Here is a 26,735-nt window from a genome sequence, read left to right as displayed (position 1 = left end):
TGTTCCAGTTCCGATTATGGTTTGTTATTTTAGTGAATTACCTACGGAAAAATATTTTAGGAGTGCGCAATCTATTTGTTATTTCTGAGGGGTTTCGCTAGCCATAAAATATTGAGAAACACTAACTTAGCATTATAACATTTACAACTTTTGACTTTTACCAACTGTGTGGGCTATTTTCTTGTTTTTTATCCTAAAAAGTTTCTTATGAAAGTTTTTTACGGAATACAAAGCCGAAAATGTGTACATTATTATGATTTATCTTTTTTTTAATATAAATTGGCCTTATTTACAGTCCATGTGTTACTTTACTGGCCAAATGTCGAATGATTTTTATTGCCTGGGTTGGCTTAAATAGCAGCCTGTTTAAATTGCTGCTGAAGCCCAAAATATAACCGGTGAAAGTGAATCGATGTAGCTGCTCTTAAAATGCTATCTCGTATACTTTTGTCGGCTCTTGTATCCAAATTTAATCTGTGGCTTTCAGTTCAACTTTTGTTTTTATAGAAATTGTGGCACGGAGTGCTAAGTGCGCGGCAAGCTGAGAAAGTTTTGATTGATCAAGCTAAAATGCAAAACAACGCTTGGCAGCAGGAAATTTTACTGTGACAAAACGTTATCGGCTACACATCTCGTCTGTAATGTGCAAGTCGTAGCGATTTGTTGTTAGTCGGCAAAAACACTATACAGTTCGCCTACATTTATCTATTTGGGTTTCATTATATGTGTTTGATTCGGCAGAATAGTCTGGCAATGCTAGAAATTTAGGCCAGACACTTTTGATTGATGTTAAAAGATATAGACGACAAAGGCATCGTCAGTATGAATTCATTCGAAATATTACTATATATAATTTGTATATATACTTTTTCTAAGCCTAAATGTTAACAGATATATATTTAGGCTTAGAAAAGTGTCTGACCTGAATTGCTAGCTTTGCTATACTACTCTGCTGTTACTGTTCAGGAATTGAGGTCGACATTTATCTTACAATTGGGTCAAGGCGATTTCCAGCATCACACACGTTCAGTGCAACCAACAGGTTTGATTATCACTGACCAACTGATTTTTGTTGTTTTATGACAGAAAGCGGCTATGTTTTTGGAACTGAACTGCAAAAACTACGCGAGGGAGTTATATTGAAAAGTCGGTCACTGGTTTATAGAAAACAACTTGTTGGAAATTAACTGTAAGCTACAAGTGGAAAAACAACTTGCGACAAATAAACGGTTGTATATTATCTAATAAAGAAAAGAATACATTCGATTTAGTCTGGCAATTTCAAGATTTGGGACAATTTTAAGAAATATAAGCCAATACAAGAATGGAGAAAAAAGGCAGGAAGCTTTATACAAGAAGGTGGTTCTTTCTGATCGGAATTGCCCTTTTCCAGTTAAGCGTGGGCCTGTCTTTTGCCAGTTTCGGACAGATCAGCAACTTTTACTCGCAATTTTTCGAAGTTGATTACTCTGTAGTGGATTGGTTCATGAACGGACGAAACATCAGTTCGATTTTCTTTACAATCCCCTTGGCCTGGTTGATATTTAAAGGCAAAGTACGACTTAGATTGATGGTGCTTATGATGGCGGCCACAAGTACTTTTGGTATGCTACTGGTAACAGCTGCTCTTACACATCCTAACCTTATGGCTCTCATATTTGTCGGGCAGGCTTTCTTGGGATTGGGCAAAATAATCTCGATTTGTTTGCCATCGTCGTTTGCAATTCTATGGTTTCCTGAATGCCAAGTTGGCACTGCAATAGCCTTAAATTTTATCGGCATGAGCTGTGGGGAAATTGTAGCTACTGTCTTGACGCCGAGTCTACTGTACTTCACAGGCAATGATACCAATGCTTATTCGTATAATTTAAGCCAAGTGACCTTGCAAAACGGCCAGCGAGCTCTACAATGGATGTACGGGGTGGCTTCAATTATTCCAGCATTTCTGGGCTTGTTGTTTTACATTTTCATCACCGATAGGCCTCCGACCGCTCCCAGATGTCGTCAGTGGCATCGTAATGTCTCTGTGGTTCACAAGCAATGTACTCGGACTTACAATTTGCGGGAAGCTGGTCGACTACTGCAAGTGCTACAAGTCCTTGATGATAGCAAGCCTTTTACTCGACCTTTTTGCAACGGTTGCTTTAACGTTAAGCATCTATACATCAACTCCAATCGCTATATTGCTGACCAATTGTCTCTTCGGGTTTTTCAATGGCTTTACGTACGTTATATCGATGGAGCTGATAACGCAATTAACCTATCCCGTCGATGAAACACTTGTCAATGCTTGGGCGACTGGAATAACGTATGTTATATCAATGTTACTTTGCGTTTTCGGTAGAATGATTTTCACCAAGTATGGCGGAGTTGGTGTGCTGGTGTTTCAGAGTGCGCTGTTGGTAGCTTGTACCTTCGTAACGTGTTTTATTTCGCCAGAAAACAAAAGACTGAGTGCGGAACAGGATGTTTTGCCAAGTACCGACACAACGCCACTAGTGCAAAACTAATTACCTGCAGAAATCGTATTATCGCGTTTCAAGTTATAACTGAACCTTCTTCTTTTCTACAGGCTATTATGCGTTTGCTGTGATTTTCGCAACTTTAAGTCTCTTAAATTTTCGACTAAGTGGAAAGCACTGTCAAAATAAAAAAACTAGTAGGCTTATTCCGGTTGATAAGGCAACCGTGACCCCTTTCAGCAGTAGGGATGCCCGAAAATATAGGACCGATATCCGATGCCAAGTGGTAGTATCGGTACTCGTCCGATACTAATGGTGATATCGGAGCCGTTCCGATATCAAATTATTATAGGAATTCAAGCCATGATTTTCGTTCCAACACAGCGATTCAATGTTGAAAACAAATTTAACAAAAAAATGTTAAGTTAGCAACTTGAGGTAACTAAAGTTCTTATCGTTAAAGCAATTTTTTGTTTAATAACCTGGAAAAAATGCCATTGAACATTTCAGTTTTTCCCATTTTGCTTGTCACAGTATTCGATCGGATCGCGTAACTTTTTGTCCAGTATATCGCTAATCGAAATCGGAATAAAAAAAGGAAGCATCTGGCATCCCTATAGTCCAGGGGTTCTTAAACTGGGGTCTTTGACTCCTTGGGGGTCCGTGAACTAGTTGTAGGGGGTCCATGAAGATTTATTAAAGAAAATCAATTTAATTAAAAATAAAACGGTTTTGCACTGAATGTATTTAGACTCCATTTCACTTTCACAATTTTGGACCAAAATCAGCAAATTTATGAAGTCGTTATTTATACTGTGACGTCACTTTATGACGTCATTTTTTAATTTTTTTTGCCTACAGTGGTCCACGCGAGATGAAAGAAAATTTTAGGGGTCCGCGGTAAAAAAATTTAAGAACCCCTGCTATAGTCAGAAGGTATAGTTTTTAAAACCTGATAAATCATAAATGTCGCATGATAGTTTTCGTCAAATACCGCAGCAACAAATATAAGACATTTCATCTGGAAAGTATTATATAGCCTTGATTATGCTTGTCGTAAAGATATAAGCGGGTACTTTTTTCATCTAAAACGCAATTAAATTAAATGCAAAATTACCTTACCCAGCGTAGCGACAACTAAGGAAAAAATATTCTTAAAAGTTAAAGCTCTCATTTTTCTGGGCATATCATTTTGCTGGTAATCTAAGCATATATCCGACAAGGTATACTGTATTTCGTCTGCTGTACCAAACGTTTTAAAACATATTGTCCATTCGAGAACGTTTACATATCTCTAATAACCGAGAATGGTAATGATACTACAGTATAAATGTTAAACATCAAGTCCAGCATATATTCTTTACTTCTTGTATCCGTAAGGAATGAGTTAAGTTAGGCTTTATTAGGTTTTTATGTCCATGACTCGTCAGTAAATCGATGTCACTCGTCAGTAAAATCGGTGATAAGGTGTCAGTTAATCGGTGACAGGGTGTTAGTTAATCGATGACACGAAGTCAGTAAATTGTTGACAGGATGTCAGTAAATCGTTGACAGGGTGTCAGTGAATCGGTGACAGGGTGTCAGTAAATAGTTGACCGGGTGTCAGTAAATCGGTAACAGGGTGTCAGTAAATTGTTGACAGGGTGTCAGTAAATCGTTGACAGGGTGTCAGTAAATCGGTGACAGGGTGTCAGTAAATAGTTGACAGGGTGTCAGTAAATCGGTAACAGGGTGTCAGTAAATTGTTGACAGGGTGTCAGTAAATCGTTGACAGGGTGTCAGTAAATCGGTGACAGGGTGTCAGTAAATAGTTGACCGGGTGTCAGTAAATCGGTAACAGGGTGTCAGTAAATTGTTGACAGGGTGTCAGTAAATCGTTGACAGGGTGTCAGTAAATCGGTGACAGGGTGTCAGTAAATAGTTGACAGGGTGTCAGTAAATCGGTGACAGGGTGTCAGTAAATCGTTGACAAGGTGTCAGTTAATCAGTGACAGGGTTTAGTGTTCGATGTAAGGGTGTCAGTAATCAATGATAGGATGTCAGTAAATCGGTGACAGGGTGTCAGTAAATCGGTGACATGGTGTCAGTTAATCAGTGACAGGGTGTCAGTAAATCGGTGACAGCGTGTCAGTAAATCGGTGACATGGTGTCGGTAAATCAATGACAGGTTGTCAGTAAATCTTTGACAGGGTGTCTGTTAATCAGTGACAGGGTATTAGTGTTCGATGTAAGGGTGTCAGTAAATCTGTGACATGGTGTCAGTCAATCAATGACAGGGTGTCAGTAAATCGGTGACATGGTGTCAGTTAATCAGTGACAGGGTATTAGTGTTCGGTGTAAGGGTGTCAGTAAATCTGTGACAGGGTGTCAGTAAATCGGTGACAGCGTGTCAGTAAATCGGTGACATGGTGTCGGTAAATCAATGACAGGTTGTCAGTAAATCTTTGACAGGGTGTCTGTTAATCAGTGACAGGGTATTAGTGTTCGGTGTAAGGGTGTCAGTAAATCTGTGACATGGTGTCAGTCAATCAATGACAGGGTGTCAGTAAATCGGTGACAGCGTGTCAGTAAATCGGTGACATGGTGTCGGTAAATCGGTGAAAGGGTGTCAGTTAATCAGTGACAGTGTATTAGTGTTCGGTGTAAGGGTGTCAGTAAATCTGTGACATGGTGTCAGTCAATCAATGACAGGGTGTCAGTAAATCGGTGACAAGGTGTCAGTAAATCAATGACAGGATGTCAGTAAATCGGTGACAGGGTGTCAGTAAATCGGTGACAGGGTGTCAGTAAATCGGTGACAGGGTGTCAGTAAATCGGTGACAGGGTGTCAGTAAAACCTATCAAACCGTCCATAAAATAAATAATCTTAAAAAGTTAATGGTCGTTTGAATTTTCCGGCATATGCCATTTGTTCGTTTTATCCAGTGGTTCCAAACCAGAATGTCGTGACAACCTGGGATGCTATTTTTAACGCTCAAAGGTGCCGAGGGGTATTTGTATGCCTTAGCCATTTTGAGTTTTGTTCTATGAGTAAGCCTTTATACAACTGTCAATGCACGATTGAAGTGTTGTAAGGACTTAAGCACTTAATTTACTGTTTTCAAATAATTTGGGCAAAACTATTTGATTTAAATTAAATCTTTTGGAGAAATGAATTGGCTTGAAGTAAATTGGTTTAATTGGTAATTTTGTTTGATAAAATTGGGCTATTTGTTTGAATTTTTGCACACTGAACAATTTATTTGCTAGGTGTTGCGTTTTTTTTATTGAGTTATTGCACATGAATAGGTTTACTAATTTTGATAGTTTAACGTTTAATTCGACAAGCACTTGACTTGAAATTAACTTGCTCTAATTATGACTTGACTGGGACTGAAGTCATTAAAAATGACTTGCCTTTTCGTACGAAACCAAACAAAAAATTCTTTACGACATCGAGTTGTTTTGATGATTTCTTTCGCCCAACGACCAACCTACGTCAACAGATTTACGAATATACCGACTATCACATGACAATACAGTAAGCCTTACAGATCGAAGGCAAAACAAATAGCAAATCGAATCTGCCTCGAACGAAACTCAAGCTGGAAAAGTTATCGCTTGAATCTTTGATTTTTAGTTAATCCTGTTTTTTTTTGTCGAAATTTATTTTGCGAAAAAAGGGTTTGATTTCTTACTTAATTTCACGATCGGTGTCGATCCCGTGGTATCGGACAAATGACGTCACCAACTCTTTACATAGGTCCGATATTGTTTGACGTCATTAGAATATTATTTTTCAGCAATTATCGGACATCCTTGGTAGATATTTTTTTTTTTGGTGCTCAATTTTTTTTTTCTTAACTCAATTTTTTTTTATATTGATAAAGTACATAAATAGCGATTTAATAATAATCCTTATAATTAAAGGGGGGTAAAAAAAAATAAAACACCAAATACCCAAATGTGCTGGAGACATCTTTGGAAAGTTACTAGTTATTGAAAGCTGTACCGCACTGAATAAAATATAAAAATTGTGCCAGCAAATTATGGAACCTTTTCGTTCGTCCGCTGTTTCTATTTGGAAGAGTATATCAGATTTTGTTAACTGCAAGATATACAAGTGTGTTTCAATTATTATCTTTCAATGATTTTTTTTTATTTTTAGCCTTAATTTCGCCTGGAAGTTTTTTTTAACATTAGACTCACAAAATGTCATTTTGGTGTATTTTTAGGATAAGCGTACATAGTGGTACTCGTGTTTTAGGATTTAAAGAGTCTTTGGGTACCCTCGAAATCCAATAAAAGTATCATTTACTTGTTTGCTTCAATTTTTCAATATATTTATTGAGAGGCGCCCGCTTGGAATTCGGAGCTAAATTTAATCTCATTTTTTCTCGCTTTTCTGGAAACATGATTCATTTCGGCGGGTTTTTCGTGAAACAAAAATAAACCGCGTATTGTGTTGCGCGTTTCGGTGTGTACAGACTTATAGCCAGAAGCGAAAGAGCGAAAATTAGCAACTGTATGTGTCGGTCCGTAATCTCGCCGTATAATAAAAGTTGTTTGTGTATGTTTTCATTGTATCCCTTTGCGCTAAGGCGGCAGACTTGACTAATTGCCCACAAAACACAAAAGGAAAGTCATCTACGAATTTCACGCCAACGGACGAAATTAGGAAAGCGATGATTTTGTGGCCATGACACATAGAACGGTTAATGCGATTAGCCGAAATACCATCATTATTTCGAAGTTTTGTCCTTATTTTTTAGCTACTTATATAAAAATACCATTTTATAAAACGAAGTAGTTTTTACTTTCGCCTTTGTTTTAAAATACATCAGTTGAAATCGGTTATTATTGATTTGCGCTATTTTTTATATATCTACAACAATATGATTTCCTACAATTATTTAATTACCAAATAACGACAAAGTTTTGTGTAAAAAGATTACCACATAAGGCAAAAAAGATACAGGGATATTTAATTTTAAATTCACACATACAGGTTATACTGATGTTTACACAGAATCAGACGAACAGTATAATATTGCGATAACAACAAGCGGTTTAATACTTCATTATCTCTTAATTTAATACTTCATTATCTCATAATAGTTCTTATAATTATTTTCGAATGTTAACAATGCCTGAATTGTTTCGCCAACAAACACTGTCACACAAATATTTAACAAATGCAGTTACGTGTTCGTTTAATGGGGCAGGTCGTAAAAGTAATGTCAATTGGTATTTAGATAAGGGTTAGGCAGTGAGTCATATACTTTATGACAAACAACCTTAACATTTCTAAATACAGTATGAATTTCTAACTGTTTGAGTTTGAAAAAACTTAAATACACAGCCAATTTAAATGGAGAATATTCTCCATAATTTAAACATATAATAAAACTAGCTATTTGACTAATCTTGAACAGTAAACGATTTCCAACGAACTTTTTAGCATATTATAAAATTAAATGTAGTAAAATAAGTGTTTTTATCTAAGATTTTTCGATCACTTGACAAAAAAATGTTTTGTGCAGCATTTCAGTCGCCATCATGTTGCAATAATTTTAACCATGCGATGTCGCTATAACACAATGTTACACAGTCACGTTAGACTTTAAAACGCCTTTGGAAAAAAATAACAAAAGCTTTTTAACACTTGTAAAACACTTATATTAGAATTTGAGCTTATAACTCGATAGCTATTCATTTCCAAATCCAGTCTAAAATTGAAGTCAATTTGTTTCTCATGTTCAGTTAACTAAAATGATCGTTCACCTGATCAAACCAACCTAAAAGCAACAATGTTTGAAGTGTCGTGCGGTGACGAGTTTTTAACAATGTAACAAACAAGAGCGCCATTGTTTGAACACACAGTTTGAACAAGATGTTCAATACTTTTGTAAGCAACACTCAATTGAAAAAGCCGTGAAAAATGTTTGTTTCTTCGCAGCTGGAAATAAAATGCTGGTCACCTCTGTACCACTCACAGTTGGCAACTAAAATACAAGGTGAATGCTTTATACTAGTGAACAATGCTAGAAATGCCCCGTAAAAGTTGTTTGATTTTTCGATGCTGGTAACAGAATTCAACAAGGTCACCTGTGTTTTACTCACACTGGGTCTGCTTTATTAGAACAAGGTGTTCAATTCGGTGCATTTATAGAGTTTTTCGCTGTAAAATAGGACAAGGTATTCAATGCTGTCATAGGGTTAAAATTTACTCCCTGTAAAAATGTCGTAAAAAGTGGTTTATTCTTCGCAGCTTGAAGTAAAATCCACCTAAGGCCGCCTCTGATTTATAGTCTGCTTACACCGTTGGTAGTTAAAATAACAACGTGTTCAATACCTTTAAAATGGCCGTGCAAACTGTTTTATTTTTTGCTGTTTGAAATAGAATACAGTTAAGGTCATCATGTATCACATGCAGTTGGTGGTTAATAGAAATGTATTTTTCATGTACACTCCTGTATAAAATACCTTGCTAAGTTTTCGCTGCTAGAAAAAGCATTGAGCCAAGGCTATTTCTACTGTACAGCAACCACATTAAACCCGCACAGCTGCGACTGTACACTTTCGTACAGTATTTGTGTGAAAAAGCACGGCTGGTGGTGAATTGAGAGCAAGGTGTTTGGCTTCTTATCAAGATACCAGCGGGTGACCAACTGAGCAAACTTTCCAGGGGCCTTGACCGTCGAGTGACCGCTAGTTTTGCTTGCGCCCGTCACTCTGCAAATGTAACATAGCTTTGATCACACGAAAGGGCGAAAACCAGGGCTGTATTTGACTAGCTGCCGCGAAAGCGTGCGCGCTTAATTATGATCGATGGCGACCTTGAAGACTGCGTTTTTGGCGTACAGTTGGTTCCGAAAGGCAAAGTCTGACTTAATTTGTATAAGCTGCGCCAAAGACCCTGGGTTTCTCATGCACTTTAAACCTGACTGTAGTCTTTAAAAATATATTTTTTAGTTTTTTTTAATATTGTGCAAACTTTGACTGCTTTTGGCGGTCATTTAATTTCAATAGGCTGTTGTTCAAGTTTAGTTTGTCTTGATCTTATTTTTTTTTTCTTCGAATTAAAAATATGTAAAGTTATTTAACTTTAACCAGTATCTTCATCACACATTTTTTATTTAGTTTCTTGTGGTCAAACTTTTAAAGATTTCGGTTTCTCATAAAATTATCTCTGTTACTTTTCAAGATTACTAACCGCCGTGAAAAAATCACAAACTCTACTCCTGCTCGATCAGTATATCGACCAATACTTCGCCGATATAATTCCGGTCGATTGTAAGAGGTTATGTCGTCAATAACCTAAAAAGTTTATGAAGGAACAAAATTAAACTGGCATATGATGCCTAAACTTTTATTAGCTATATACTATAAGGCAAATTGATGAAAATGCCTTTATTTTTTTTTATAAATAATTAGGAACAATTATAAAGATTTTTAAGATTTATTGTTTTTGGTATTGTATAATTAGGACTGATTTTATTTATTTGAAAAAAGTCCTGCCCAAGATATTAGCTAAAGCTACTCCATCAAATTTTACTGTATTTATTTAAATTTCTACACGACAGCTAAGGGAAAGTTTGTGTTGTCATTAAATGCAAACTTCGTCGTGCAACGGTAATTTCAATTTTAATCAAGGACAATTTAAAACAGATTAGGCTTTCACTTAACATACCACGTTTACCATTGCGTAATAGAGCATGTGATGCACGCAACTGAAGAACGAACAAGACGCCCTAAAATAAACAATTTTGAGCGAATTTTTCGACGGTTACATCACCTAAGCTTTGCCCCGACGCACGAGATAAAAGGCTGGGCGTGATTTTCTTACAAAATTCCACAAAAAAGGAAAAAAAAAAAAAAAAAAAAAGAAAAACGCTTTGTCGCTTCCATAGCTTTAACAAGAATAGACTGATAAATTGGCCATAACCATTTTTGCTTTCGCATTTGTGACTAATGTAATTTGGAATTGGAGAAAGTACAGGATTAATCCAATAGAAGTGTTGGTCAAATTATTGCTTCTAAGCTACTGAGAATTTTTACGCTTGCAGTTTTGTTAGATCGGAGCATAATGGCTGAAGTTAGAAATAGACATAAAATGAATACGAAAGTCCATATAGAAGTATAGGTAGCATTTTGTGAATTTTTCGAATAAACCTTAACATAATAGCTCGAGGTTGCAGTTTCGACGTAAATAAATATGAAAGTGCATAGATAAGTCGCGAGCATTTACTGAACTTTTCGATATTGAATAAATTGTAAGATACAGTAATGGCCGAAGGTTGTAGTTAGCTGTAGAACGTCAATGAATATCAAAGCCCATACAGAATTAGGCAGCATTTCGTAAATGTTTCGAATAAATCTTAAGATAATGGCAAGATGTTGTAGTTAGACGTAAAATTGGTATTCATCCCAAGTTAAGTTATATTTTTTTGCTTGTATGACAAAGAAAAACAGTTTACTTATTGACAGTAAATTCGCCATTATCAGACGTGCAGAAATTCTTAATTTACCATTACAGAACAACTTGGCGCGGCAGTCGGCGGCCGGCGAAAAAAGCAGGAGAAAGGATTTCGCGGGAGAGAAACGAAGAAAAAACGCCGACACGCTTTTGCTTCGAGCCTTGGGCGCACTTATCTGTCAGTCGCTGCCGGATTTGCGCCAACCATGTTTCAGCCCGCAGTGTCTGGCTGGATTTGCTGTCAAGGTGCTGTTGTCTATGTTTAGATAACAGACTGGACTATTTGGAACTGTTAGACAGTTGAAATCAAAGGAAAATGGTTGTTTTTGTATAAATGCTAGCAACAGTATCGTTTGAGTTTTGTTTACATACCAGTTTTAAACAAAATAATTGGATGCGAGTTTTTAGAAACAGTTGAATTTTAATGCCACTGTTTTTATAACTTGTCGTTGGCGGTTTTAGCTGGTCAGTGTTTACGGCAAAATCTGTTTTAGTTTTAAAATGACATAAACGGTAGCTTTCGTTTTTAGTGTAGTACTTAAATAGTAGTTGCTCTAATACTAGTCATTCGAAAATACTAGTTTTTATGCGAGTGTATTTCGAACTTGGCAGTGGCTGAATTGTGCCAAAAGTGGAATATTTTGTCGTTTATAAAAGGCAAAACAGTATCGTTTGTGTTTCAATTTAATAGGATTAGTTGTTTAGGTACAAATCATTAGGAAAACAGATTAGTTTTGACGCGACTGTCTTTGAAGACCTTACTTATTCGGCATAGCTAGACAGGCCCATGGCTTTTGTTTGCTTAAAGCAGTCAAATACAGGTTGTCCAAACAGCCTGGCGAAGTTTACTGTTAACTGGCACCAAGAGGTTTTACACTTACAGATTTAAAGAAGAACGTTGGCTTTAGAAATCGAAAAATTTACAAGTTTGTTTTTCGACCTGTAATATTTTACTGTCAATAAACGAGAAAAAGAGTTATTTTTCGATCTTTAGTGTTTACGGTAAAGTTCAGTTTTTAAAGATCGTTTTGACACCAACCGTGAAAAATCAGTAAAAATAGATTTGAATGTCAAGGTGTACATTTGCAGTATTTTGGAAATTTTACTAAAATGGTGTAGGTGTAGACTTGGAAAAAAACAATAACAATTGTAAGTGTTCATTGTTTGTCGAATCGCAAAATAGCTAAAAATACATCGGTTAAAAATTTTATGCGAATCGTAAAAAAACTGAAAACTTGTAGGTGTAAATTAAATCTAAAAAATACTGTTTGTTTTAAAGCTTTTAAAGGCTGTGATCAGATTTCTGCGCAATGCGACAGCAGCAGATATAGCTGGCGAAATCCCAGGATAACACGCCTTACAGCAGACTACGGCCTTCACGGATTAAACGGCATCCCTTGTTTTTGTGTTACAGACGCGACAACACAGTAGGACAGCAAACAATAGCAGCACCACTGCACATAACACTTATATCTGTACGTTCGCGGATTACAAAGGCATTACAAACCCTGCGGAAAATCGCTTTATTAAAAAGGAAGTCGAAAGAAAGACCTCGCGTCCATTTCAACGACTGATTTGCCGCATTACTGGCAATGGGAAACCTAGAAAAATCGCTATTTTTATTAGCGGCATTGCTACTATTATCAACGGAAGTCTCAAGCGAAACACGTAAGTTGTTTAACTACTTTTGTTTCTTAATGGTTTGATTTTGACCAAAGTTAAAAGTCAACTAATTTTGTTTTAAATATTTGTTTTGTGTTGAAGTACTTTATGGTTTAAAATAAGATTTTGACGTCAAACAAGTTTAACTTAGCAAATATACGTAAGACTATTCTGAAATACCATTAAAGTCAGTCACTTGAAAAACAAGAAGAGAAAAATATATATTTTACATAATGCACATCGTCACTCTATTTAGTCGTTGGAACAAATTATTGCAAGGATGAAGCGAGATTTTTGATCAATATTTACTTTTCCGAGTTAAAAATGGCCGACAATAATAAAGACCTAGTTGAAGTTTGCCTACGTCATAAAGTATGTACGCTCTGGTTGGCGCGTAAAAAAATTGAAAGAAGTCCAGAAGTTTGTAGAAAGTTTATGATGTCACCTGTTTATTAAAAACACTAGCGTATTTTTACGTTATAAATTTTGAAAAATTTTTCATTGATTAGCTATTAATGATCTTTTAAACAAAATTAGAACTGTCTACCTAAAATATAGGGAAAATCAACTTGCTGTATAATCACAATTTCCAAAATAAACGTGAAACTATAGGCTAAAATTGTTAAAGAAAATCAGACAAAATCACAGCGGTTTTCACGCATAAATCAGCTGTGAATTTTCAGTAAAAGTGCACTTTATTTCGTTCAAGTTTAACCTCGTGATTTCGTCGAAAATTGCCGAACGATTTGTGGTCTTCTAACAACACGTGTGCCCCGCGAAGCGATACTTTGTATCAAAATCGGCGGATCTAGGGAAATTTCGATGTGTGCTTGCAGTTTTCGGGTCCAGGCAGTGGCTGGTACGCGGGGAGTGTCGATAACTTTGCTAAAATCGTCCTGAACGGCTCGCTCGTGTCTAGCAAACCCCGGCTCCGATGCTTAAAGTCTAACACGTGCCAATTGGCTCAAGATAAGAGACGGTCGATTTGCTAAGTGCACCTAATTTGATTTAAATACTTTCCCATGGTTTTAACTTAAGAACTAGTAATGCTAAATATCAAATTGATGGCGAAAAGTAATGGTTTTATAATATTATCCAATTTATAGTTGACTTAAACTTAGTAAAGAAAATTGAGAATTACTGTGAAAATGAAGGAAAAATGGCGTAAGCACCTGATCTCAAAACAACAAAAATACAAATCGTTGCTAAAAAAATGAAATAAAAATGGCCAAGTCTTTATCAATTTGGCTTTTCGAGACAAAATGGCTTAATTTCCTATGGCATAAAACATCAGTTTTTAAAACATTAGCGAATGAATTAAGAACTACAGCTGCCAGTTTGCGTCAAACACCGCATAGTTTCAACGTCGTTTATCGACGCATTTAAGTAACTTATTCATTTCTCCCTTCCAAGACAAGTCAGCGCTAAACGTTCTTGGCACTGACGCACGCTCGTCGCTGATACCGACGCCTCGGTTATTTACGCGCGGAATTTTACGTCGCTCCGATTTCTTATCTTCGCCTTTCCTTACGCAAAGAGACAACTATAGGCGTTTTTTTTCGATGCGAACATTCCTGTGTACTCGGGTTTGCCAGCGTGATGTTGTGTCGCGCACGACCGATTTTGCGTTTTTTTAAGGTTGGCGCGATTGAGTTTTTTTCTGGCAACTTTCGTTTGATATTCGTACGCAATTTTAAACGTGTGTACGTTTTTACGTTTTATTGCGAAATGCGTGAAATACGTTTTTTCTGTATTTTAAAACAAACCGCTTTTTGTCTTGTCTTTTCACCAAAAAACATTTTTAAAATACTTTTTAAAATCCTTATTTGTATTGTAATGTACTGGTCTCATTCTTTGTGTACGAAACCCACTTAAACAATTTAAAAATTGTCCAAAAAACACGAAAAAATAGCGCTTTTTGTTAACAAATGAACCAAAGTCTCCTGTCGCGACAAAGTGGAATAAAAAAATTACTTCCATGTTCTTTCCCTTTAAAGTTTCGCTTCTAATTGCCGCGCATTGTGCTAACCTAATGTGAACCTGCCACCGCCCGCTTTATGCGAAGCAAAATCAAAGCACCAGTCGCCTCTGTGGTCCTAAAATCCCAGCCTTCCCAAACCCACTTTGCTCCCTTCATTAAAACCCTTTCGCTGTTTGCCGTGAATGGCGACAAAGGGCGCGCGCGCCGCCGACAATCGACCTAAACTAGCTCTCTCGCTTAGCCGTGGCTGGCAGCCATTCAGCGTCGCCTATAGTGTCTTGATTGGATTAAAACTTGCGCCCACTTTTGCGACTTGATTTCACACGAGAACGCGATGTTTTTCTGTGCTTTTTAAAACAACGCAAAATTTATGAAATTAACTAAAAAAGGGATGCCTTATAAAATAGGTTAGCCTATGATAAGAGTTTTAAATCGTTAAAACTTTTTGCCTTAAAATTTTTAATTATTAACCTAATCTATACCGAACTTTGTAGAATAATGGTTGGAGGTTGTGGTTAAACTTAGAATGAATATCAGAGCTTATACAGAAGTAGGTAACCACACTTTATGAACATTTCGAATAAATCTTAAGTTAATGGCGGAGGTTGTAGTGAGACGAAGATATAATCAATCACTTCCGTATGGGCTTTGAAATTCATTCTAATCCACACCAGTCTTTATAAACTAAGCCAAACGTCAATCAAAATGGCAATTTTAACGGACTTATAAAAGTTGAAGGCTTGAAACCAATTCAGGAGCCCAGTTTGTTTAGTGCTAGTCAGGATTATCTTCATAACGCACCTGCGTTTTGGGCGTTAAACCTAAACTCAGTCGATTTTAATCCATGTCCAAAGTTCATGCCTAATTGAGCTTAGAACACACAGTCAGTGTGTCGACACTTGCACAGTATAACAGGGAGTGAATTTTTAACTTTGTGTTTTTCCAGATGTTCTCTACAACACCAAGGCAGCCACTAGCGACTTAGAATGGGCCCTGCACCCCGCATACGGAGCCGTAAGTGATTTATTTTATGATTGAAATATAACAAATACTTATTGAAGGTTTGCTTTATTTATTATTAAAACGAAAACGTAAAATTGTTTAAAATTTTGTCTGAAATGGAAATGTCATATTATATATTCTAAAATGATTTCAAAACGGGAGTTTGAAGTTATTCAAGTATTTTATAAAAGCGTAAATCCAAAATTACTTCAGGATAATACCATAACGACAATTACCTTAATTGACCAAAATGACAGTTGATTCTGCCTTTTGCAATATACGACCTTTTTAGAAATGTATAAAAAACGGAGCTAGTAGGAGATAAAGGCGTCATTCAAACTGATCTGTAGGTGTAAAGGGCCAAAAAATGGCCGAAATCTAAACAAAATCAGTCGGGTTGACTGAGACACTCGAATTATTTTAGTATGTGACTCAGTGGTCATTAGAATAAACTCTTCAGTTATTTTACTGAACTCTGCGCAAACTCGAGCAGGAGACAGCCTCTTGTAATTAGAAGGGTAGCTTCGGCTCCTGATGTGCAATAAACTGACGATTAATTCCGGCGGTTTTAAGTGCATACTTGCTACCGACAAGACGCGAAGCAATTTCGCATGACTCGCTAATAGAGAGGTGCCGACATTCGTCTGGTTCGATTTGAAACATTTTTTTTTCGGTTTTATGAGTTGAGGAGTATTGCCTACTTTTACGTCGTTTTAATTAATTTACGATTGTTACCTTTTTCATAATTTTAAAAAGAATTTTTTTTTTAATTATATTAAGGCACGGTGCTCTGCATAATCAATATACTTTACCGATATAGATGACTATGCTTCCTGTTTTCCCTACTTTTGTGCTCAGAGTGTTTTTCCCCACTTGTTTGGAATTTAATTGACATGAGCCATTCCTGCGTATTGCTCCCGCAATTTTCTCAAATTTTGTTGAAATCTTGCTCAGAACCAATCTCAAATAAATCCAACCATACAAAACTACTGCAGTCGGCGACCCAACCAAATCAAACGGCCATCCAATTTTGGGTCGCGACCCATAGGTTGAGAAACACTGTTTTAAAAGCTTTAAAAAGAGAGGGGATCGGTGGTCATTTAAACCCTGACCCGTCGCCTTAATCTCGTCCACTTTTCTCGCGGTGTTAAATTACAGCAAGAAGCGAAAGCCCTAAGGTGGCCTTTTGAGACAAACAAACCGAACGGTGTGCTGTGTGCCCGAGACGCGATACGCCAGGATTTTTCGACCACTTAATCGATTTGGGCCAAGATCAAACGGAACGCTAGCTTTTTACGACCGGGGGTCTGTTTGGCGTACGCGCCATTCGCGATATTAACTTTCGACAAATTGCTACCGAAACGACGTAGGTAGGTAGGTTAGGTAGGCGCTCAATTTGGCTTCGTGTCGACTTCCAAAGCTTGGAATGCGTTTAAGACGCGAACAGGTGCACATCGGACGGTGGATTTGCGCAGTTTGAAGAGGGAGTACGTAGTTATACTTGCGTGGTAAACGACGTCAAAGCCAGTCATGAGATTACCAGGCTGTTTGGAGTAATTCAGCCGAAAATCGCTCTCAAAAACGCGAAAGAATGAATTTAACCCGCGGCGGTTTGTTTGATATCTTGGCCAAAGTCGAAGAAAACATTTTTACACGTTGAAGCGCTCGACAACACTTGGTCATGATATCGATATTCCTCAATGCCTACTGGCACTTGGTCATAGATACTGGTATTCCTCAATCTTACTGGCACTTGGTCATAGATACTGGTATTCCTCAATGCTTACTAGCACTTGGTCATAGTTCTTGATACTCATCGGTCTTCACTTGGTCATAAACATGAATTCAAACCGCGAAATAAATGAAAAAAAACTGTTTTTGTTTTAATTTGCCGTTAAATCGACCCAATGCTTTTAGGCCAAATATGCTAAAAAAAACTCAAAAATTTAACGGCAGCGATTTCCTACAGCATTCTAAAGTTGTCTGCCCAAGATCCCCTTTTAAATCCAATATCGCCATGGCTAGATAGGTAAGGGAAATTGAGTTACGGCCCTTTACACACCCTAGCTCCAACAAAGTTGCATCTATCCGGTGACCTTTAAAGTCGATATCGACATTAAAGCGGTTACGTCATTCAAGCGGTCTCTGGCGAGCGTACTTCATTAAATTCTCGTCCGTCGACAAAAGCTAGGACTTTTATGACAGACACTATTCCTACCTGGTTGGTCAAAGGTTAGTGGTTCTTACCATTTTTGGTACCATAACTTTAACAAGTCCCTAATTAAACTCAGTTACACCCTTTTTAATTCTAACAGTATGCAGTCCATTGCCAAAAGAACAACATCAGAATTATCAAAATTACAAGCTGCTTTTAATTAATCTTTTAAATTTGAAACACTTGTTATTTAACGCTTAAATACGGAACATCGTGTCATTGTCAAAATATACCCTTGTTAACGGTTTAAGAAGTTTTTTTTTGTGCTTTGACGTTGGAAACCAGCGTTTCGAAAACTGTTTGATCCAGTGATTTCAGTCATAATATTTCACCGGGGTATTAAACCTTTACAAAAACCACACCTTTTTGCGATTTACGGCTCGAGAATATTAAACAGCCGACGCGTGCGTCTTTAAGAAAAAAATTTACCTTGGGTTTTGAATCGCGTAGCAGCTAAGGTTGGCAAACACGGAACTATTAAATGATTTACTACGGCGGTCTTCATAAAGCGACGAATTGCGCAATTGAAAAGGGGCGTTATGACCACACAATGGGGCGAACAAACAGCGTCGCGCGGCGCACAAACGCAGGAGAATTTCGTCAATGCTCCTAAGGTTGGCTGGCGCCTTTCAAAAGAACGAAAACGAACGCTTTTTCTGGTGGTACACCGTATGTGGTGTATTATACCGCGGTTACCAGTTATATGTTCTTTTCTTGCGGTTTCTCGCTAAAACCGATTGACAAAACTTGTCCCGGATTTCTGTGTGTTTTTTGGTAGGCTGGGCCTTGTTTTTCTGAAGCCAATTCGCACGCGATATCGTTCATTTCCCACTAGCCGCACAAAAACTGTTTTTACCGCCTTTTTACCAAGCGTGCAATTTAAGCACGCGCCCATGCGAAACTTTGTTTTGTGGCGTTTTCTGCCTCAATACCATTACCACCGTGTTGATTTGAATATTTTTGACGAAAACTATTCGACAAACGTACGTTAGCAGCTAGAAAATGGTCATGGCAAAAACGCTTGATTATTTTGGTATCGAAGTGGCACAAAAATATCGGTACGATATAAAAAAAAATAGCCAACGGTGGTATACTAAATATCAATATTAACTCCAAGTTATGCTTGTTAAAAAATGTGTATTTTACGGTTATGAGGCCTTTACTTTATATAGGCCTTTATAATCGTGGTAATATATAATTAGGCAATTATTTAAAGCTAACATGGCGGCTGGATTTTTTAGGGTCACTAAAATACAGATACGTAATCACGCCAAAAGCGTTGTAAATAGGATGGGATGGGTATCTAACTGTAGCAAACAGCCCATTCCAACTCAACCATAAGCATTGTGGCATGAAGGTCGAGATATAACCCGTAGTTTTGACGCCTATATTGCGTCATGTGTTGCCTTTAAACAAGTGAATCGACACCTGCTTGAAATATCGACGGGAAACGCTTTGAAGAAAGCAAATTTCTCGCCCACTTAAACCCAGAAAAGTGCGTAACCTTAAAAACTGTTATATTTAACAATATTGATACCCATATTGTAACTTAATAAGTTAACCATGTCATTAATATTTTGTCAAATTTGTCTAAACACTTTTATAAACTTGCTGATAAATTTAATAGAAGTTTGGATATACATTCTTCCCTCTTTTTAATTATCATAGCCTTGAAATGACTTTATGCCTACTTTGGTCGCTTAATCTGTCTTGGTTTGTAGTAAACACTGATGGCTCTGATAAATCATTTATTTCAATTTCAACTTGTTGTCGTTTTTATTACGTAATCGTCGTACAAAATGACGTAATCTTTTCGAGCCAACCTTAATTAAACCGCTGCGTTTACGCTAAAACGCTTAGAGCAGTCTGCGTAACGGGAAAGTGCCACACGCCGTATGTATACAAACAAATGCAAAAATCCGGCAAGATTTTGCCACCAAAAAGCTACATTCAGAGGCAGCGACTGGTACCTCTGTACTCATAAGGTTGCTGTGTGTTATTTATAAGCTCAATGTTGTCCGACCGGCGCTGCTGGATTCCGCGCATTCCGTTTCATCTTTGTTTGTTTGGTTGCCGTCTAGTTGCCAGCCGACCGTTCGCTTTACCTCGAAGTTGTTTGTATGAAGCGCGATACTAGAGATTGGATACCTTACCTGGACCGCTTTTAAACGGCACAGGCACCGTTTTTTAACCTGTTTTTTTTCGCGCTTTTTTATCACAATTGGTCATTTTTTGTACAGGACTTAAATAGAACTGCTTGGAATTTCGGAGCACAATGGCTGAAGGTTGTAGTTAGACTTCTAATGAATACCAAAGCCCATAGAGAAGTAGGTAGCAATTTCTGAACGTTTTGAATTAAGATTTAATCAAAATGTTCAAAATTTTTACCTACTTCTGTTTGGGCTTTGATATTCATTCCATTGTTTGAAATTAATTTTGCGAAACGTACCCTTTGAATTTTTAGTCACATTTTTTAGTCATTGTAAGGTTGGCCTATAAATAACCATTTTATACTAGCACAATAAACCTACAAAACCGTTTCAATCATTTACAACGTAAAAAAAGTTAAAAAAAATTAATTGTTAGAAACTAGTTTGGTGAAATAAAGCTTGAGTTTCTAGATTAGCCTCGTTATCCAGCCATTGTAATGCCTGGTGTAAGTTAAGCCGCTCCGTATCCATGTAACTCGCATGTTCAGGTCAAGCCTAATCCTTCCGAAGGAAGCTTGCTGCTATTTCGGTCACATGCCTTCCCATGTAGTTGGGGCCTTACACAGCCTTCCACGGCACTACAGGTAGCTTTGGTAATCGCCGTGGCTCATTTTGTGGGAAGAGGTACCGTGGTGTATTTGCCTACTGGCTAGCAGTGATCGGGCAATAATTGGTCGATCGGCGAAAGTGATAAAAATCCGTTTCTTCTCACTTATTTCGTAATGTTGACATTACTCATAACGTTGAGCTGTTAAGGGCGTGTATTTTCCGGCTTCTGTTGCGTCTCATCACCGATTTGTCACAAAATGTGACTCGTCATGTCAAAAACGCCCGAAAAAGGTACATAGATTAGGTTACTTTGAACTCAAAATTCAATACTAATTAAAAAATATGCCTAAACATTACCTAATTAGCTTTTTTCAACTTGAAAAGTCGTTTTTTTCTTGAAAAAACATAAACAAGGCGAATTTGTCTTTTTTTTTAATTTTTTAAAACGCGTAAGATGTTAAATTCATTTAGATCATTTAAACTGAAAAAAAAATCATTTTTTTTTAAATGCCCCGAAAGAAGATCACTTCTTGATTATTTAAACTTTCAAAGTCGGTATTGCCACAACTGAAAAAATATTTTCTGTTGGCTTTTGATTTATGAATTTTTGCTTCTCATGGATCAGTGGCATTTCGCTCTACCCAACTGTATATAGGCGCCCTACACGTAAACAAACCGAACAGAGAAGGCAAGTTGATTAACGACGCTAGATCTTTTGCGAAAGAGACTCGGCGAAATTCGCTCCGAAACGATCAGGGCGACATCTTTTTGCATCGTTAAAAGCAAGTCGCGCGGGTTAATTAGGCACGGATTCGCGATCAAATCTTCACCTTATGCTTCGAGATGCGATCGAGGATTATCGTGTCAAGTTTGTATTGCGTCAGCATTCGGGAGGTTAAGATTCCTGCGGTCGCAACGCCAGTCGGTTCAAAGGACCGCCGGGTTTTCTGCGCACTTTAAATAAGAAAACTTGGCGTTTTTATGCGAAAGCGTGAGTGAGCGCTGATTGGGCATCTGACTTGCGCCGATGGAATTCCTACCCTACACATTTATTTGGTCAAAGTTATCTAGGTTGAGTAGTGTAAGGGTATACAAACATCAGATAATATAACTTCGTCATATTTTCCACAAATTCGCTTTTTCGTATGAACTTAATAATAAACTGCTCAAAAACGACGATTTTTATTATTAGAGCAAGATTTAAACAAAGTGATACTTTATCGATTGCCATTTAAAACAAAACTCTACTTATCCTAAAAAAATTATGAAAAACGGTATTATTAAATTTATTTGAAAAAACTACCAAGAATTGTATTCAGGTTGATAAGTGAAAAATAACAAATATTTTCGATGTTTTTTCAGTGGGAAGAATCGAGCGGTCTGTATCCGAATGGAAGCACAATCCGATTCTATCAGGTTTGCAACACGGATATGCCAAACCAGGATAACTGGGCGAGATCACCCTTCATTGACGCAAAGTAAGTTTGCTACCTTATACCTTATTTAGGGTTTTGTAAATTTTTAAGCCTCTGGCGGTTTAAGTTACCGCCCTGTGCGATTTTGTTATTCAATTCTTGGCAAATAAATTAGTGATTCTAAGTCTCAGAATAGTCTAAAAATCGTCAGTTTCTTAAATTTTTAGGTGAATTTAACCTTAACCTCCCACACAATGTAAAAACAGGCGTGGGCATGTGTTTTTTGACGCTTGGTCGCCGTAACTTGTTTGTGTCTTGGCTTTACCGCTCCTAGTTTGTGGCATAACCGTGGCTTTCTACGTGATGAGTTCGGGCGGAAATTTTGGGCAAATTACAGTCGTTTTTCGGCCGCGCATGAGTAGGACAGCTAACGAGGCGTCGGAAACCTTGTGAGTCACGCGCGACTTAAGTGACTGGGCGTAACGGCACCAAGTTACTCTCGATAAGCCCGATTTAAGAAGTAACATGATCCGTTTTCAGCCGTGTTTTTGCTTGATTTTCAGCTTTTTTTTTCAATTTACATGGTTAGATTTTTTTTAACCAACTTTTTTTAATTTTTTTACGTGGTTGTGAAACGACAAGAAAAAAGACATGACCTATTTTTTAAGCCTTGGTTCCCTGTTTTGAAAGCAGGTGTGTTTTTTGTCCTAAAAATTGTTTTTATCATTTTTAAGATAATAGTTTGGAGGTTCTAGTTAGACGTAAAATAAATATCAAGCCTGTGCAGAATTGGAAACCATTTTGTAAACGTTTTCAAATACGTTTTTTATTTATTCAACGTCTAACTACAACCTCCATCCATTATCTCAAGATTTTTTCGAAACCTTCACAAAACGCTACCTATACTTCTGTATGGGCTTTGATATGTTCTTACGCCCACCTACAACCTCCAGCCATAATAGGCACGAAAACTGAAGGGTTGACTCTCTCTCAATTGGACTCGATCTGTGATGAGTAGCCGCTTTATCGGTCTACAAAGACGAGACCGCGTCACTTCAACGATCGATAGTCACGCAAAAACTAGACACTGTTAACCGCCCTACGGTGTCCAGTCATTTCCGGCCTACGTACAGTTTAGTTTTCGACAATTTCGCACTTTATTTTAGCAATGCATCCACACAAAACGATTAAGTTTTAGCCTCCAAATTAATTCTACAAACACATGCTCGGGGAAGAATTTAGAATCCGGCGATATTTTTGACCTCTTTTATGACGTTGCGTTTCTGCGGGGTTATTACAGGTCAATTCTATAGCCAAGGCTGCCATACAGCCTCTAAAAGTTGTCCCTACTTTCAAAGTACACCGAAAGCAAGCGCAGACTAACTGAATCAGTCGATCAATGATGTGAGCAAGACAGGCCAGAAACACATCACAGTTGTTAACTACATATGTGTGTGTAACTTATATTGAATATTTTCAAATCCAACATTTAAGAAAACTATTATTCATATTTCTATGAAATGTGATCTACGCTCCATATTTTGTAGGATTTCCAACAAAGCAACATTTGTCAATGCAAACCCATGTATATTATCCTATAAGAGATTGTTCTCGTGCCCCTGAATATAGCCGTGCTCCGTTGGTTTTGCGTTTTCCTTTGTTCAAATGCAATTATTATGCTCCTAACCCTTTGTATGCTTAAAATGCCGACTAAATGCGCATAAGGCTTGTATTTACACAGCTATTGTTCCCAGACCATATTTCTAGAGCATAACATTGACCAACGTGTAAAATCGAGGTTTGGTCGACTTTACCAGATCACGTTGTGATGAATAGCAAGTCTACTAAGCTCTTTTACGATTAAAGCGCAACCGACAATTAATCTTGTTGTTTTGATAATTTGAAACAGTGTGGCATACTGTTATTTGGACTTTGATATTACGTCCAACTTTAGCTTTAACTTACGTTTATGACGTCATTAATGACCACTGTTTTCTGTGGAACTTTAAAAAGAATGGTGACAACTTGTGTACGGACTTTGATAACGTTTATTTTTTTGGAACTTTAAAACAATGGCGCTTATTTCAAATAAAGCGACTGTTAAATGGTTTCCATGTTCTACTCAAAATAACTAGCTATAGTGACGTCTACAAAGAGGGTTTTATCGGAACACTAAAACAATAACACCAGTTTTAGTAGATCCTTTGCTACTTTTTTTTAGCTGTAACTAAAACACCTTAAAGCCCTCACAACTTGACCTAATCAATTCGTTCAGATCGGCGCAGCGAGTTTACATAGACATCGAGTTCTCAGTGATGAAGTGCAGCGAATGCCGCGAGACCTTCAGCATCTACTATTACCCTTCGGATTCTAATGTGGCCTCCTCCACTTTCCCCCCTTGGATGGAAAAACCGTACATTAAGGTGGATACTGTGGCCGCTGGCGAACGGTTTGATGACTCTAATAGCGGACCTGGAGGGGTTAACAAGAAGACCCTGGAGATTGGACCCCTAAAGAGGTGCGTGTGGGGCCTGGTTTCTGGGTAAATAAATAAGGGTCTCTAGAAAATACGTTTAAGAGTTTTCTTATTGATATTTTTTGCATTTAAAAAGCGAAAAATTGTGATATTTTATTGTCAGTTTACCTTGTTTTAGTGTATAATGTCAGTGTAAGCTTTTGGGCAGTGTAAAGTTGTGATTGCAATATGTTGCTTTATAAAATGCATTCTACACAAGGTGGTGGTGGTTTGTCGAATAACGTCACTTCTAAAAATAGCTGCTGATTACCGATTTTTCCTGTGAGCCTTAAGGGACTTGACGACACGCCTGCCAACAATATGTTAGTAATGAAAGAAAAACTCCGTCAGTGGTACTGGTAGCCTATATGTGCGATTAAAATTATAATCCTCAGAATTAATATCTTTCAATAGGCGCGGTTTCTACATGGCTATCCAAGACCAAGGCGCCTGTATGTCGATAATGAGCATGAAACTGTATTTCCACTACTGCCCCGAAACAACCCACAATCTGGCATATTTCCCCAAAACCGTGGCCGGTGGTGAAGTGGCGTCACTTGTTCCCGTCGATGGAAAGTGTGTGTCCAATGCGGTCTACGTCAACAATATAGGTGAGTGTTTAATTTTGAACAAAACAGTTTGTTAATTGGTATATGATCCGCAACTTTTTTTCAATTGATTCTGGTTTAAACTATTAAGTTGTACAAAACGCTGTGTATAACTGTGTATACAGTTAGATGTGTTTTTACACTCGCTAAAAAAAATTATTTGCAAACAAACTTCCTAATACCTTTGCAAAAAGTATTAAATTCCGTCTAAATTTTCATCATTTAGATTTTCCCATTTTGCAATTTGTTGGATAAAGCCAATTAAATTGTGGCTTGATGAAAGTTAGCCAAACTGACTTTACAAAAGTATGAATTTATGTATCTGTGTTAGAACTCTTGATAAATAGAATGTTAATTGAAACCGTATGGCTAAAACTACCAAAATTCCTGTACGAGAAATCCATTTCTCACAACCACAAAAAACGAGGCAAGGCATTCATGCTGAAACATAAATTAACCCCAATTTCACCCACAGTACCCATGTACCGCTGCAACAGTAACGGCGAGTGGACCGTGCCCACCGGATCGTGCCAATGCAGGGCAGGCTACCAACCAAACAGAGAAGCAACAGCATGCATGCCAAGGTAATTTGATTTCGGGCGTTTTTTTGCTTGCTTTTTGTTTTATGGGGTTGTTTTTCGACCAAGGGTATGTTTTGAGGGCAATTTTGAGTTTTGGGCTGTGGTTTGACCTTTTTTGCTTTTGTCATTAATCCGAATTTGAACTGACTGCTTTTTGGCCGGAGGATCAAAAAACCTTAAGAAAATCTCGAAATTCGATTAACAAGAGCGTTTTTGTTCACTTTGGGCCCGACTTAAAATGAACCTTTACAGTAGTAGCCGATTTCTTGACTTAATAAATTTCATATTTGCCGATTTCAAAGTTATTGAGCTGTTAGGTCCCATAAAATACATTTTTGGCAGAAGATTTACAGCTTACATTTTACACAATGTGAAATCGGAAGAACTCTCAAATGCAATTAAATTTCAGCACAAAAGCGCAAGGTCACGCCGCAGGGTTCGAAAATAGTTTTCAAATACAGGGTAAAAATAGTTTTCAATACAGGGCGCGAGATGGGAACCATTTGTACATTACACACCCTTGTCATAAAGGTGTAGGACAGGTGTACAGTACACACATAGGCGGTGCTAGTCACTGTCGGTTCCTACTAACGTTATCTTCAGCAAACAACGGTGGTTATTGCTCTGAGCTGCTTCACACGCAATTAGATAAGGCTCATTACTTTCCCAAAATAAGCCTTTTAAATCGCTCTTTTATCCGCTCAGTTGGTCAATTTACATGGCCACTTTGTAGAATCCGACTTGTGTTTTGGGGATCGTGTTTTTCATTTGGTATCGCTCAAAAATGTGGAATGTAAACAAGGTTAAAAAGGATCTGCTTTTAAGGCAGCCATTCGATCTGGATAAACTTATAAAGCGTACAAAGGTTAATAACCGGGTATCACAGAGTTTCAAAAATTTACTGAAAAAGTTGTCTACATTTAATCTGCCATCAAAACCTGGTGGTAAAGGCTTTGATAAAATGGAGGCTTGCGCTTTCAAACTGGCTTTGCAATCTAGCCGATTAGTGGCTTTGGCGGCCCACATATTGCTTTCCAATTTGCAATTACGATAGCCAAGGGCAAATATTGACGTTCG

At 37.5% G+C, this 26,735-nt stretch overlaps 1 protein-coding gene across 1 annotated transcript; it reads left to right on the top strand.

Moving 5' to 3' along the window:
- Positions 1-1,324: 1,324 nt before the first annotated feature.
- LOC146146735 (uncharacterized) lies at positions 1,325-25,665 on the top strand. Its single transcript, XM_083387012.1, has 7 exons — positions 1,325-1,838; positions 1,981-2,409; positions 15,510-15,577; positions 21,902-22,017; positions 24,230-24,472; positions 24,884-25,080; positions 25,553-25,665. Exons 1-7 carry the CDS (start codon positions 1,325-1,327, stop codon positions 25,663-25,665), a joined length of 1,680 nt encoding a protein of 559 aa, XP_083243138.1.
- The last annotated feature ends 1,070 nt before the right edge of the window (positions 25,666-26,735 follow it).

Source organism: Ascidiella aspersa, chromosome 4 (genome assembly GCF_963924565.1).
Source record: "Ascidiella aspersa chromosome 4, kaAscAspe10.2, whole genome shotgun sequence".
NCBI lineage: Eukaryota > Metazoa > Chordata > Ascidiacea > Phlebobranchia > Ascidiidae > Ascidiella > Ascidiella aspersa.
The sequence above is the reverse complement of the archived record's forward strand: the minus strand, read 5'-3'. Positions and strand labels throughout refer to the sequence as shown.